The following is a 12,843-nucleotide window of genomic DNA, read 5'->3' on the forward strand; positions in this document are numbered from 1 at the left end:
AGCTAACTAATCACCAGACCTGCATTAGACAGCATCTGTGCTGCATAGGAACTAAGGTAAGTATGCCAAGAGCCAGAATAGAATTATCATCTGATCAGAATTAAATCTGATCTAGAGTAAATATTTTTACTCCAGACACAGTATCTACTTCTACAAATACAAGCCACCATTGTACCAGTGTCACCTCTATTATCAAAAGGATCAACTTAGTCATGTGGACAATAGTCATGATTTACTGGATGTTCTTCACTGTAGGTTTTTTTTTTGTTGTTGTTTTTTCTGGAAATGCCAAACAGTGAAATTGATTACATCCTGTAAAAACATGATCCTCAGAATAGAAACATTTAATAATGCTACTAAGCAAAATTATGGGGGAAACTGCATAGCCCTTCAAAGAAAACAAGACAAGCTGACAACAGCTTTGGAGCTTAAAAAACCCACTATCATCAGTAACACATAGCTCAAACTACACATTATGTCTGTAGTTGGTCCTATTTCTGAAATATTGCCTTACTCATTTTTCTTATGAAGACAGGAATCTCCATTTTTTCCCCAAATTTAATTTGCTCAGTTCCAGAGTTTAATTCAATTCACTAGAAGCCCCTGTCCTACCAATGAAATCTGCTTTAGGAGTTCATTCACTATCCTTTCTGCAAGGCCCACAACAATATACAGTGCAATAAAAAATCAATTTATACTACAGCAGTAACTGGTATTTACTTTTAAGTAAAATCTGGAATAGTCTGGAACTCAGAATGAAACTTCAGATTCTGCTTCAACTAAAAACTACCTCGATATTTTACACAAACATTTCAGTCCATTTTCTATGAATTTATCTCCTGACATTTGAATTAATGCATTTTTAGAAAATGCATTTGGTCTCAGCTCATTAAAGAACAATTTAAGCTGCAACTTCTTCACTCAACCTTGATTCTTCATTTTCAAATGATGTATCGTAAGTAAAAAAAAAAAAGCATAAATGGCTTGACTAAAAACTTTGCTTGCTTAGTTGGTGAATCAAATTCTGTGCAGTATTTTAACCTATTAATCGGATGATAATAAAAAAATCCAGTTCACCTTAATTACACAGAAAGGCTACAGTTACTTACATGTTAATCGTAAGGAAAAAAAACAGCAACAGTGAGCAGACAGAAGTAGAAAAATAGATGGAGTATATAAGGCTAATCTTTGACAAGAGACTTACCACAGATGCACCCCTGCCAGTTTGTGTACTACCAAGCCAAGGCATATTGATGGGTGTGCCAGGATTACTATGGGTATAAGGAGTGGTTCCCTGAACATTTACCAGATCATCACGAGCATGTATAACTAAGAAATCATCTGCCCTACAAATGAAACAACAGAAGTTAGATTCCAAATAACAGTATTAAATACTGTGCTTTGTTATGCTGATTTACACAGTCAACCTGTGATATTGGAAACATAGGAAGTATACCCTTTATTTTCTATTTCCACATCATCATCAACCCAGGTGTAGATTTGTGTAGCTAAAATCGCAGAAACGTCTAATTCTTGAATGTCGTGACTTGATGCTATTGCAATGCAGTTCCGATTTGCCTGAAAAGAGTCACATACAGAGAAACGGTTACAGAAGGAATACTTGGATGCTGGTTGTTCAAAAACATCCCAAACAGTTAATCCATACACAAGAGCAAACATTTACGTCTACAAATCTATATACTATAACAGGCTAAGCTTGAAGTTTCATTTTAAAAGTTTATTTCTATCCAGGACAGCATCACACCCAACGTTTATTTTATACCTCTCAAGCAACTCTAGTTTCTCCTTGCTTTACTCAGAGGATAACAAAGACTTAACTATCTCATACTGTACTATAATGCTTCGAACCAACCTCACTTTCACTCATTTAAGGCTTAAATGGTTAAACAGGGGAAAGTAAGTTGACTTCTTTGAAAGACAGAGGAAAAAGATAGAAGAGTGGAGAAGCTTGTCTTACACACAAGCTTAAAGAAAAAGTAGAGGTCACTCCTTCCTTCCCTCCATCCACTGCACAATAAAAAAGGAAGACAATTTGTAATATATCTTTAATTATGGTACGATAAGTAAGAACTGCTTTAGAGAAGGGAGTACTGGGAATTCAAGGTGTACCAGGACAGCTTGCCACAGATATACCGCCTGTTTGTAATGAGATTGCTACCTCTTTAATGGGTGGAAGTACAACACAATTACATGATCCTACAACCTTTATACTCACCTTATTGACTGCAAAAGCAGTAATGATGTCAGACTCTTTATGAATTATTCTTGCCTTGCCTCCTGGGTATCCCAAATCTGGTTCTATCTGTATTTAAAAAGTAAAGCATATTTAAATGCAAAAAACTTACATGCAACAGTTTTTTTTTTTTTTTTTTTTTTTACTGGAAGTACAGAGACCAAGCAACGGATTGCATGAAATCTCATACTTCTTCCCTCGATTTTAATTCTAAAAAAATATGAAAAAAATGTGACCATGTGACCTGCAGTTATTACAGTAAACCTGTTTCGTGTGAACTAACTTAGCTTCCCACTGACATCTTAAAATTACCCCACCAACATGGATGACTTAGGTTGTCACAGAAGTCACAACACAACGTTCATCCTCAAATTTTCCAGGTACGCTGAAAACCAGTGAGGCTTATGTGGACAGTGACACCTGAAGGTGTCAATAATAAAAAAGTATTGAGTCTTGATGTATTTACAACTTATTTTTTAGCACTAGAACTGATGAAACGGTCTGAAAGAAGGTGCAGACAAGATCCTGATCAGGAAAATGTTTGACCTTTCTCAGCTTCTCTATTCACCATTTTCCACAATTACATAAATCTGCTGCTGTGCCCTGTCACATTTTAGTACTACAAAACAGCAGCTATTATAGTAAAAAGACATTTTTTTATCAAGTTCTCTTTTCTTTCATGTAATTTAATGTTGCATTTGAATCTTGTCTACCTTTTCTCATTTTAAAAGTGCATCCAGGTACATGCCAGCATACAATAAAATTCTAAACTATATCTTCATCAGCACTGTAGTACTCTTGTTCAAAATTGAATAGTGCAGTATTACATGTATTAAACTGACTGACTACAGACTCTGGTCAGTTGCAGTTACAAAATAATTGTACGGTAAAAAAAGGTACTGGCAAACATAAATGATGACATACATTCAAACCTCAATTAACATTTGGTACCTTTTACAAAAAGATAACATTATTCCAGAGCTACATTATTCCAGAGCTACAATTCCTCTAGCCTCTTCATCTAAATTTCTTACTTCTCTGAAAAGCAGTAAGATGGTGCTCTCAAAGTACAAATGATCTTTTTCAAGGTTTGGAAAAGAGCTGTTGCTGCTACATACCACAGAGGAGAATACCTTTTATTAAAAGTAAAAACAAAACCTTATCTTTTGGAATGGGTCTGGCTGCATTGGAGTTAACTTTCCCTGCAGCAGCCCATAGAGTGTTGTGCTCTGCATTTGTAGTCCTGATACCACACCAGTGTTTTGTCTATTGCTGAGCAGTGCTGGCACAGCATCAAGACCTCCAATCCCCACAGAACCAGCAGTCCGGGACAAGCAAGAGGTGGGGAGGGGACATCACCAGGGCAGCTAAACCAACCAAAGGGATACTCTATACCATATGGTGTCACACTCAGCAATAAAAGCTGGGAAAGGGGATGGAGAGAGTGTAGGTTCTCATCATGAAGATGTCTGTCCTCCCAAACAACAGCTACTTGCACCGAGGTCCTGCTTCCCAGGATGTGGCCAAACATTGCTTGTTGATGGGTAATAACAGCAATTTTTTCCCCCTCCTTGCTTCCATGCAGCTTTGTTTTGTTCTCCCCCTCTTTCTTTTCCCTTTAATTAAATTATCCTGATCTCAACCTGTGAGCCTTTTACTTTGAGGAGGGCAAATGAAAGAGCAGTTGTGGTGGAGTTTAGCTGCCCGGCAGGGCAAAACCACCACAACTGTGTTATGTGATAAAGAAACCCTCAAAAAATTAAGCTGTTTTTTCCAGTCAGTTCCAACTACCTGCTTGCTAACACTGTTTTATCATATAATTAATCATAAAAAGGTAGCTCAGGGACATGACAGGATGTCTTTGTTTCTATAACTCAAGTCTTTTGAAAAACTGATTTTTTCACTTTATTTGCTACATCAGCAATGTCTTTTTAAGGGGGTACCAGCACCATGTTAAAAAGGAAAGATTTCATAATGATGTACAGTCTAATTTAATTATTACTACTGTGTACCTTATTGATGATGGACTCCTCCACCATAGAATTTTTCATGGTTTCATTATGGTCCTCTAATGACTTCACCAAGAAAGGAACAACCACAGAACAAAGAGTAGAGATAAGACATAACATGCAAGATATCAAGGAAATCCTTAGCCCCTTATTGTTTAGCCCAATACAATTAAAGCACAGTCTGTTCGCACACACATATACTTCATTTACATTTTCTGTTACCTAGTAACAGTAATTCCCAAATTTATGTTCTCTTACTTGATTTCAGAAAGCACCAATTTTTTTCTATTGTAACAGCACTGTCATCTCCAAAATCTAATTTCTTGGAATATAAGTAAACTCCACTGACATATTGTTAGTAACAAGAAGATACAAAATAAAGCTAATAAAATATGCTTTACACGTTTCTAAGCCTTGCACCAGCATATCTAAAATATTCCAAAACACCTTATCATACAGCACAGCAACATGGCTGCGTTAACGGAAAACATTATCAGAAATGGTGCATCTTCAAACACAAGACAAAAAGAACAACTTTCCTTTTAAATGTAGTCTGTACTGAACACAAATAGCTTTAACACAAATACCCAAACAAGGTAATATTCCAGCTGTGACAGTACAAAGATTAGCTCATACACAACTATTTGCTACCATTGTTTTATTAATCATGAATACTCCTCCTGTATATTTTAGTTTGTTTTGACCTGCTTTTTTTTCCTCTAATTCTGCTACTCAGAATTTTCTTTTTTTTTTTTTGTGCACATGTTTTAAGTGAAACAATGAGTTTCTTTGAACTGCTGGGAGTAAGGGTAAGCAAAAAAAAAAAAGAGCAACTGAAGAGAGGAAAAAAACAAGACTCCATATCAGAACCATAGCTTGAACACATTTAACAAAGTCTGCAACCTGGAAAGCTAGAGCCTGGGAGAAGTTACCAGAGATAAAACCTGTTACATGACAGCCCTGACCTCTTTTTTTCCTTTTTTTTTTTTTTTTTTTTTTTTTTAAGTTAAAATTGAATCATAACATGATAAAAACCAGTGAGTAAATGCAGGATGACCATGGTAGGGAGAAACTCAAACTTCAAAATTTTGATTAGGTCACCATTTTTGGCCTTTGAAATTTTGATGTTTGTCATTCTTTTGAGGTAACTTCTGCATCAACCTTAGAGAGAGGCTGACTTTAGCAAAGTTTTTTCTGTCAATTTACAATCACAGACTGATTATTTCTGTTTTTAATAAAAAATACTGTGAATTTTTTGTCAGGGCCAAGTTGGTTATCCGTTCATACCCTGGAAGCAAACATGCCAGCCAGATAACTTCACAGAGAGCTACCTGCAACATATTATGTACCCTATATGCCATACCAACCTCATTTAAGCATCGCTTCTTTGTAAAAATATTTCTGATAAAGGTTTCCTGGACTTCTTCCTGTTTAACCAAGTACTGCCAGAGCCTCTTCACAGATAGCGCAACATGATTGTTAGATCTAGAGAAAAAAATCAAATATTACTCATACTTACGGGACATTGCAATAACTTATATTCTAATCAAACTATAGTCAGAAGAAATGCAAAGGCAAAAACTACAGCTAAACGCCATAAAACACCTATCCACAAACACTCTGGTACCATCATCCTGATAAACGTACATGTAAGAGTAGGACAACCACAATGAAGAAAAGAACATGTTGCATTTTAACCTCCTATCTTGGGGCAGCTGAGATAAATCACTTTAGGAGATTATGCAAAAATAAGGTCAATATACAGATTATTTATTAGTCCACCTCATTCTTCACAACATGGATTTTTTCTCTTTATTGCCACTGAGTGCTTCTACTACAAAGAAAATGAATGACTGACACTTCCTTCCAGAAACATGTTATCAGTTATGCAACATCTGAAACAACCATGACTTTATGGTAAAAAAAAAAAACAAAAACAAAACCCAACCAACCAACCAAAAAACAATAAAAACCAGAAGGACTGTAGATTCAGATCAGACTTCAAATGTTGATACTTATCCCTGAAAACTGTACAGCAAAGCAAAAGTTGTAAATACAAACAGCTGATAATGGTAAGTCAAACCCATGAAATCAAATCACTTTAAATTATGATTTTAGAATAAAGCCAGGTAGCAGATGCACATCAAGCTGTTCATCTTTAATCAACGCAAGTTACTAAAATGAAGCGTGATAAGCCTGAAGTACTTTACAATAAAAAGCCAGACTACCTGTTGATTCTGAAACTAAAGGTAACAGTAAAATTAAGGCAGCAGAAATCTTTTTAATAAAAGAACGTTTAAGAAACTGAGAAAATCTTCTGACTGAAGATGTAATTATACAGAATTACCACAACGATGCAATTTATTAAATATTTCTTCTTTGATTTTAGGAAAAGATACTGACGAACAATTTTATTCCCTCCAAAGGTGGGACAATTATTTAATTGTTACTCATCCTTAATTATCATCTCAGGGCAAATTTGGTATTCTTAATTTTATTGTCAACCACAGCTCTTCCATATTGTTACTAGTTAAAAAAGAAAATTAGAAACGTTGACTGCTTTTTCTGGTTTTGCTCTGCACCAGATGTGCGTGAATTCTGATGCATACTCACAGTTTTACAAAGGATTACAGCAAATCTAGAAACTAGCATGACACCGCTATGAAAGTTATGGCCTATCACATGCACCGACAATGTAACACTTCATTTATTTACTATATTATAGTCAGCATTTACGGAAATTAGACTCACCTGAATGGAGTGTTTGTAGGTTCAAGTAAAGTTTTATGGCGAAGCAATGCAGGACCAGCAGCTAGAGCATCTTCAGAAGCATGAACTGAAATATAATGTTGAGGTGGACCACCATATAGCTCAAGACGTCGCTGAAGAACTTGTTCCCAGCGCTGTAGTGTTTTCAGAACTGCATGGCATATTGGAGAGCTAACTGGAAGCTCTAGAATGACATGTAAACAAAAATAAACTACCCTAAATCTCCCTTATAACCACAATGTAGACAACTCCACAGTTGAATGCTTAAGTGTATTTCAAATACCTCCAAAAATAAGCTTTATTCAAACTTCAACTTGACAATTGCAAGTATTTGCACAGATTAACTACTTTGTGCTACCACTGCTACATAAAGGAATAGCCTTCTAGAAGGCCAACAGAAATTAAACAAGTGGTAGGAATGATGTAACTTGAATTACAAAAAAATTATAGGGTTTCCACCAAGAAACAAATATTGTAAACATTCTTGCATGACTTAGAGGCACAGAAAAAACGAAGTATGCAGAGACTCCTGCTAACTGCTGGGCATTCCCTCTCACCCACTCCTCTTAACCACTCACAATGTTATTTCATAAACATAACATTATGGTAAACTTTATCAGAATAATTTAACCCCAGACTATGGAAAAAAAACTTCAGGACTAAAAATAACATTCAAACATATTTACTGTTCAAAACATGACCATTACATAGAAAGAGAAAACTCTGTTGCTTACTACCTGAAAGATCATGTCCAGCCAAAGGGTAGAAAATCTTCAAGTTGTGAAGTACCAGCTGAACCATTGCCAATCGCATCAGTGACCAACTAGCAAGAGAATACAAGTCACTTGTCAATCAGAAAATTATTTTTTTCATGCATTCAGTTACAATTTCTTAATGCTTTAAATCCTCATGATAAACTGTTGATAACTACAAACTATTTCAGAATATTATACATATTTTAAATTGAAAGATCACTGTATTTATTAATGAATAAAATAATCATTGTGAAGAATTAACTAATAAGTCTAGATAGTGCACTTTCAGAAAACATCAGGTAACTGGTATATTATCTCAAAAGTAAAAGGCCAGAAATACAAATCCAACCATTGCAGAACACCCTGCATTCTAAGAAGTTACTCACCTGTACGAATTTGAATTGGAATGCTCCTGATTACGTGAATTTGTTGCAAACACATCTCCATCAGTATCCTCATCATCTTCACCGCTTTCCTGACTCTCTTCTGAATCATATTCCACTCTACTTTGTGATGGAAGAAAAGGCTAAAAAATTACACAATATTCCTTGAGTATCTTCTACCCAACATACAGTTTTACATTATCTTTTTAAAAATAGATCAACATAATATTTAATGTTTTATAAAAAAAGCAGATGGTCTCATCTTACTCACTTTAGTAATATGGGGAGTTTGTACCTCACGAAAAGGTTAGCTGTCTGTAAATGGGGGACTTCAACCACCCAGATGTCTGCTGGGAAAGCTACAGTGCAGGCTGTAAGCAATCTAGAAGATTCCTAGAGTGTGCTAAGGATAACTTCTTGGTCCAGGTATTAGACAAACCAACCACAGGAGAAGCATTACTGGCCCTGGTGCTTACCAATGCAGATGAAAAGGTTGAGACTGGAGGCAATTTGGGCTGCCGTGGCCATGCCCTGGTTGAGTTTGTGATCTTGAGGAATATTGGCCTGGCTAAGAGCAAAGTCAGGACCCTGAACTTCCAAAGAGCAAACTTCAAGCTGTTTAAAGACCCAGTGGATGAGATCCCCTGAAACACCATCCTCAGGGAGCTGAACAAAGCTGGAAACTCTTTAAGGATGTTTTCCTTAGAGCACAAGAACTCTCTATCCCCCTGCGTAAGAAAGTAGGCACGGAGGGCAGACATCTGGAATGGCTGAACAAGGACCTGCTGGTCAAACTGAGGCATAATAAAGAAATGCACAGGCAGTGGAAGCAGGGACATGTGGCCTGGGAAGAAAGAGTACAGGGATGCAGTCCGAATGTGGAGGGATAGGATCAGGAAAGCCAGGGCATGAATGGAACTGAGCTTGGCAAGGGATGCAAAGAATAACAAGAAGGGATTCTAGAAGTACGTTGGTCATAAAAGGAGAGTGTGCCCCCTCTGATGGATGAGAAGAGTGAACTGGTAACAACGGACATGGAGAAGGCTCAGGTATTCAACAACTTCTTTGCCTCAGTCTTCATTGGCAGTCAGGCTTCCCACATCTCTTGAGTCCCTGAACCTGAAATGAGGGCTGGGGGAGCAAAGTCCCTCCCACTGTACGCAAAGAGCAGGTTTAAGACCACCTGATGAGACTGAACATGTACCATTCTATGATAAACACTGCATACTTTAACAATTATTTTTCACATTATTCAAAATTCTAACACTGAAAATGAAAATCGTAACATTTTTACAATTCTTATTTTGCTTTCCTTTTACATCAGGTGCATCAAAACACATGCAGGATGCAAAAGCTTGCATTTGTCAGAGAAAAGCCAAAACCACCACTGCATTCCCTCTCTTTCTAGTTATTCCAAGGGCTCAGAGCTCTAATGAACAAAAAAAAATCCTATCCCCTGCCTACAGAGTTCAATATTTATGACAAGCCTACAATCAGTGCCCCACTGTGCTATTCAGTATTTGCAGTTTCTTGTTTCTCCTTGATCCTAAAAATACTGCTTACATATTTATTTTGCTGATCTGGCTAATACATGATATAGAAATGCACCACAGCACTTCATAATAATAGGTAGTTTTCTACATAGAGAGGGATCTCAGCAAACTTGACACAAGGCAACGTAGTTTGATTTCTATTAAATACAGAAGTTTTTTATCATCTATTTAAAATGGGTGAAATAAAACTTCTCAGGAGAGATGTGGACATACTGGAGAAAGTCCAGCAGAGGGTCATGAAGATGGTCAAGGGACTGGAAGATGGAAGGACTGGAGCACCTCTCCTGCACGGAAAGGCTGAGAGGTGGGACTGTTCAGCTTGGGAAGAGGAGGCTCAGGGGGATCTTATTAACTTGTCCAAATACCTGAAGGGAGGGTGTAAAGAGGCTCTTTTCACACAGCCAGGCTCTTTTCAGTGGTAACTTGTGCCAGGACAAGAGGCAATGGGCACAAACTGAAACAAAAGAGGTTCCCATCTAAACATCAGGAAGCATATCTGTACTGTGCTGGTGACAAAGCACTGGTACAGGTTGCCCAGAAAGATTGTGGAATTTCCTTCCTTGGAGATCTTCAAAAGCCACCTGGATGTGGTCCTGGACAAACTGTTCTGGGTAGCCCTGCTGGAACAGGGGTTGGACAAGGTGCCTCCAGAGGCCCGCTCCGTCCTGTCATAACCATTCTGTGATTCTGCAATTCTCACATTCCTCATTCATCAGAATAGCTAACCCACATGCCTATACTCTAAATGTAACAAGTATTATTTTGTTCATAGCATTACCTGAGAACAAACTAATTTTGTAACAGCAGTTTTAAAAGAAAGCTGTTTTAAAAAATAGCTATAGGCAATATTTTAGAAAAAGATGAAATACGAGTAATAACAACAGGTGGCTTTTATCATGCATCTAAATTGGTACCTAGGACAAAGACTAAGCAGAAGATACTTACAATTGGAGAAGTGATAGAAGATTTTTAACTTTCATAATAGCCAAAAATTACCTTTGCAATGAAGTAATCCCAGATACTAAGCTCAGGAGGAATAAATCTTTCTTTGTCAGATGAAGATTCTTGATCTACTAATGGCAAAGCAGGTGACTGAGAACTCTCTTTTGGAGAGGTTTTTGACGAAAGCCTGAAACATTTTTGCTGTTTCCCTCCATCATCTAAAGAAGAAAAAAGTACATGTTGCTTAGGACTGTCTGCTCTACCTCCCTACTACTTTCAATAATGGGATTCATAATAGAAAATAACTTAAAAAAACCTTCCTCATAAGCTTTCAGAATTTTATCTTAACATTTCTGTAGCAAATAAGCATAGAGAACGTTAATCCTCAAATATGCAGAACTAATACAGAACTGGAGCTCCAGAAAGGGACAACCTCCCAGTACAAACAATATGGCATAGCAAAGTATGCATAACTGCATTAGTTTTCTTCCTACAGATGCAAATATAATGGCTCAAGCAACAATATTACAAAACTAAACCTTAATAAGCACTATAAGCACTAATGAATACTGATCTATGCCTGTTTTTTTTTTTTTTTTTTTAAAGGCAAGCCAACAGCCTTGTCTTCCAGAATATATAGAGCAAACACCTAGTCCAGATTGCCATTCCTACTCCAAATTTTAACCAACTGTTCCTTCCAGAGGAGGTCTGTAATTTCTCCTAACTAGTACAATTCTGATGTATCTATTTGTCCTAACAATGTACATCTCCAGCAAACATGAGAGGTCCCATTTTAACTAATACAATTCAATATATACCTTATCAAACCGGGAATAATTGCAAAAACTAGTAATTTATAATAATACTCCAGTAACAAAATTCCTAGGAGCTGGGGGGTCCACTCACTTCCCCCAGCATTTACTTTTTTCAGAATAAGAAGCATCTAAGAGATTTCTCTGAAAGACATTCTCAAGGATTAGAGTACTCAAGGAAACAGCTTATTCAGACTATTACAAAAGTCTTAATGCAGTTATACGACAGATAAATGAACAGGCTTTGTTTCAGATCTCTTCTTGTTAATCAAGAAGTATGAACTTCAAAAATACATAAGTAATGGCTTACTTAAAAAGAAGCTCACAAAACCATCTAATAACCTGAAATCCTTCTGGTTCTTGGGAGGTGAATTGTATTTCAATAAAACAGAAGAATGATAAAGAAAAGGAATGATATAGATTGTCACTGTCCATAGGCAATAAATTAGTAGTCTGGCTCTAAAGAACACTTCTGTAGTGACAGGGAGGAGGGAGAGAGGAAATTACGGAGATGTGATGTAACAAGGCGGCCTTAATTCATCTTCAGTTACAGACCAAGTGGACTTGAATCAGCTTCCTACTTGATCGTAAAATTTGCTTATAACTTTAAAGTAGATACATATATATTAGTTGTATACATTACACATGTATATTAGTTTCTAAGGTGAAAAAATCAATGCAATTAAAATTTTACCTAAGAAAGTTTAAAGATTAAGATGAAAAAGGAGTAAATTTTTTGAACTTCTTTTTGAAATTAACAAATTTTGCAACACGTATTTTATGGGTATTCAGCATTTACTTTTTTCTTAAGCATTTCAAAATCCCCTTTTTCTAGGTAAGATTTGAAAACTATCACCCAAAAGAACCATGAAACATACTTAAGCACTCACTCGCTTCACCCATCCCTTGGTTTATTTTTTGCTCATCACTTGGAGAAAAAAAATGGAGAGAAAAACCTTTCATTCAAATGCTTTTTTTTTTTTTTTTCCCATACAGCAACAGTAACACTAGGTAGTAACACCAGTCATAAAAGATCATATCTGAACACCTCTACTAAATAATATGGTATGCCTTGGCTTAAGTCTTTGGCTGATGTAACAGCAGTAGTAAGACAAGGTTCCAAGACACGTAGATCCACAGACTAAAAGAGCTGACTGGGTGATTAGATATCCATTATCACTGACTTCAATTCTCAACAAGTTGGGCCAGATATATTTGTATGACCTACTAATATGAACATCACAAAAGTAAAAAGGTGATTTATGTTTCAATTCCGTTGTTTCTTTCTGCTACCTAGGGATCACAAAACTAACTTCCACAGAAGCTTCTGAAATTACTTTCTCCTGTAATAAAGCTGGAGATGGCT

The 12,843-nt window shown here is 36.5% G+C and overlaps 1 protein-coding gene across 1 annotated transcript in view; it reads right to left on the minus strand.

Annotated features, from left to right (window-relative positions):
* DMXL1 (Dmx like 1) overlaps positions 1-12,843 on the minus strand; it is an 89,817-nt gene that overhangs the window by 11,160 nt on the left and 65,814 nt on the right. The window contains 9 exon segments of the mRNA XM_050716586.1: positions 1,205-1,346; positions 1,457-1,578; positions 2,237-2,323; positions 4,267-4,329; positions 5,631-5,748; positions 7,015-7,216; positions 7,770-7,855; positions 8,174-8,313; positions 10,720-10,883. Of these exon segments, the coding sequence (XP_050572543.1) occupies positions 1,205-1,346; positions 1,457-1,578; positions 2,237-2,323; positions 4,267-4,329; positions 5,631-5,748; positions 7,015-7,216; positions 7,770-7,855; positions 8,174-8,313; positions 10,720-10,883 (1,124 nt within the window).

Source organism: Cygnus atratus, chromosome Z (assembly GCF_013377495.2).
Source record: "Cygnus atratus isolate AKBS03 ecotype Queensland, Australia chromosome Z, CAtr_DNAZoo_HiC_assembly, whole genome shotgun sequence".
Lineage (NCBI taxonomy): Eukaryota > Metazoa > Chordata > Aves > Anseriformes > Anatidae > Cygnus > Cygnus atratus.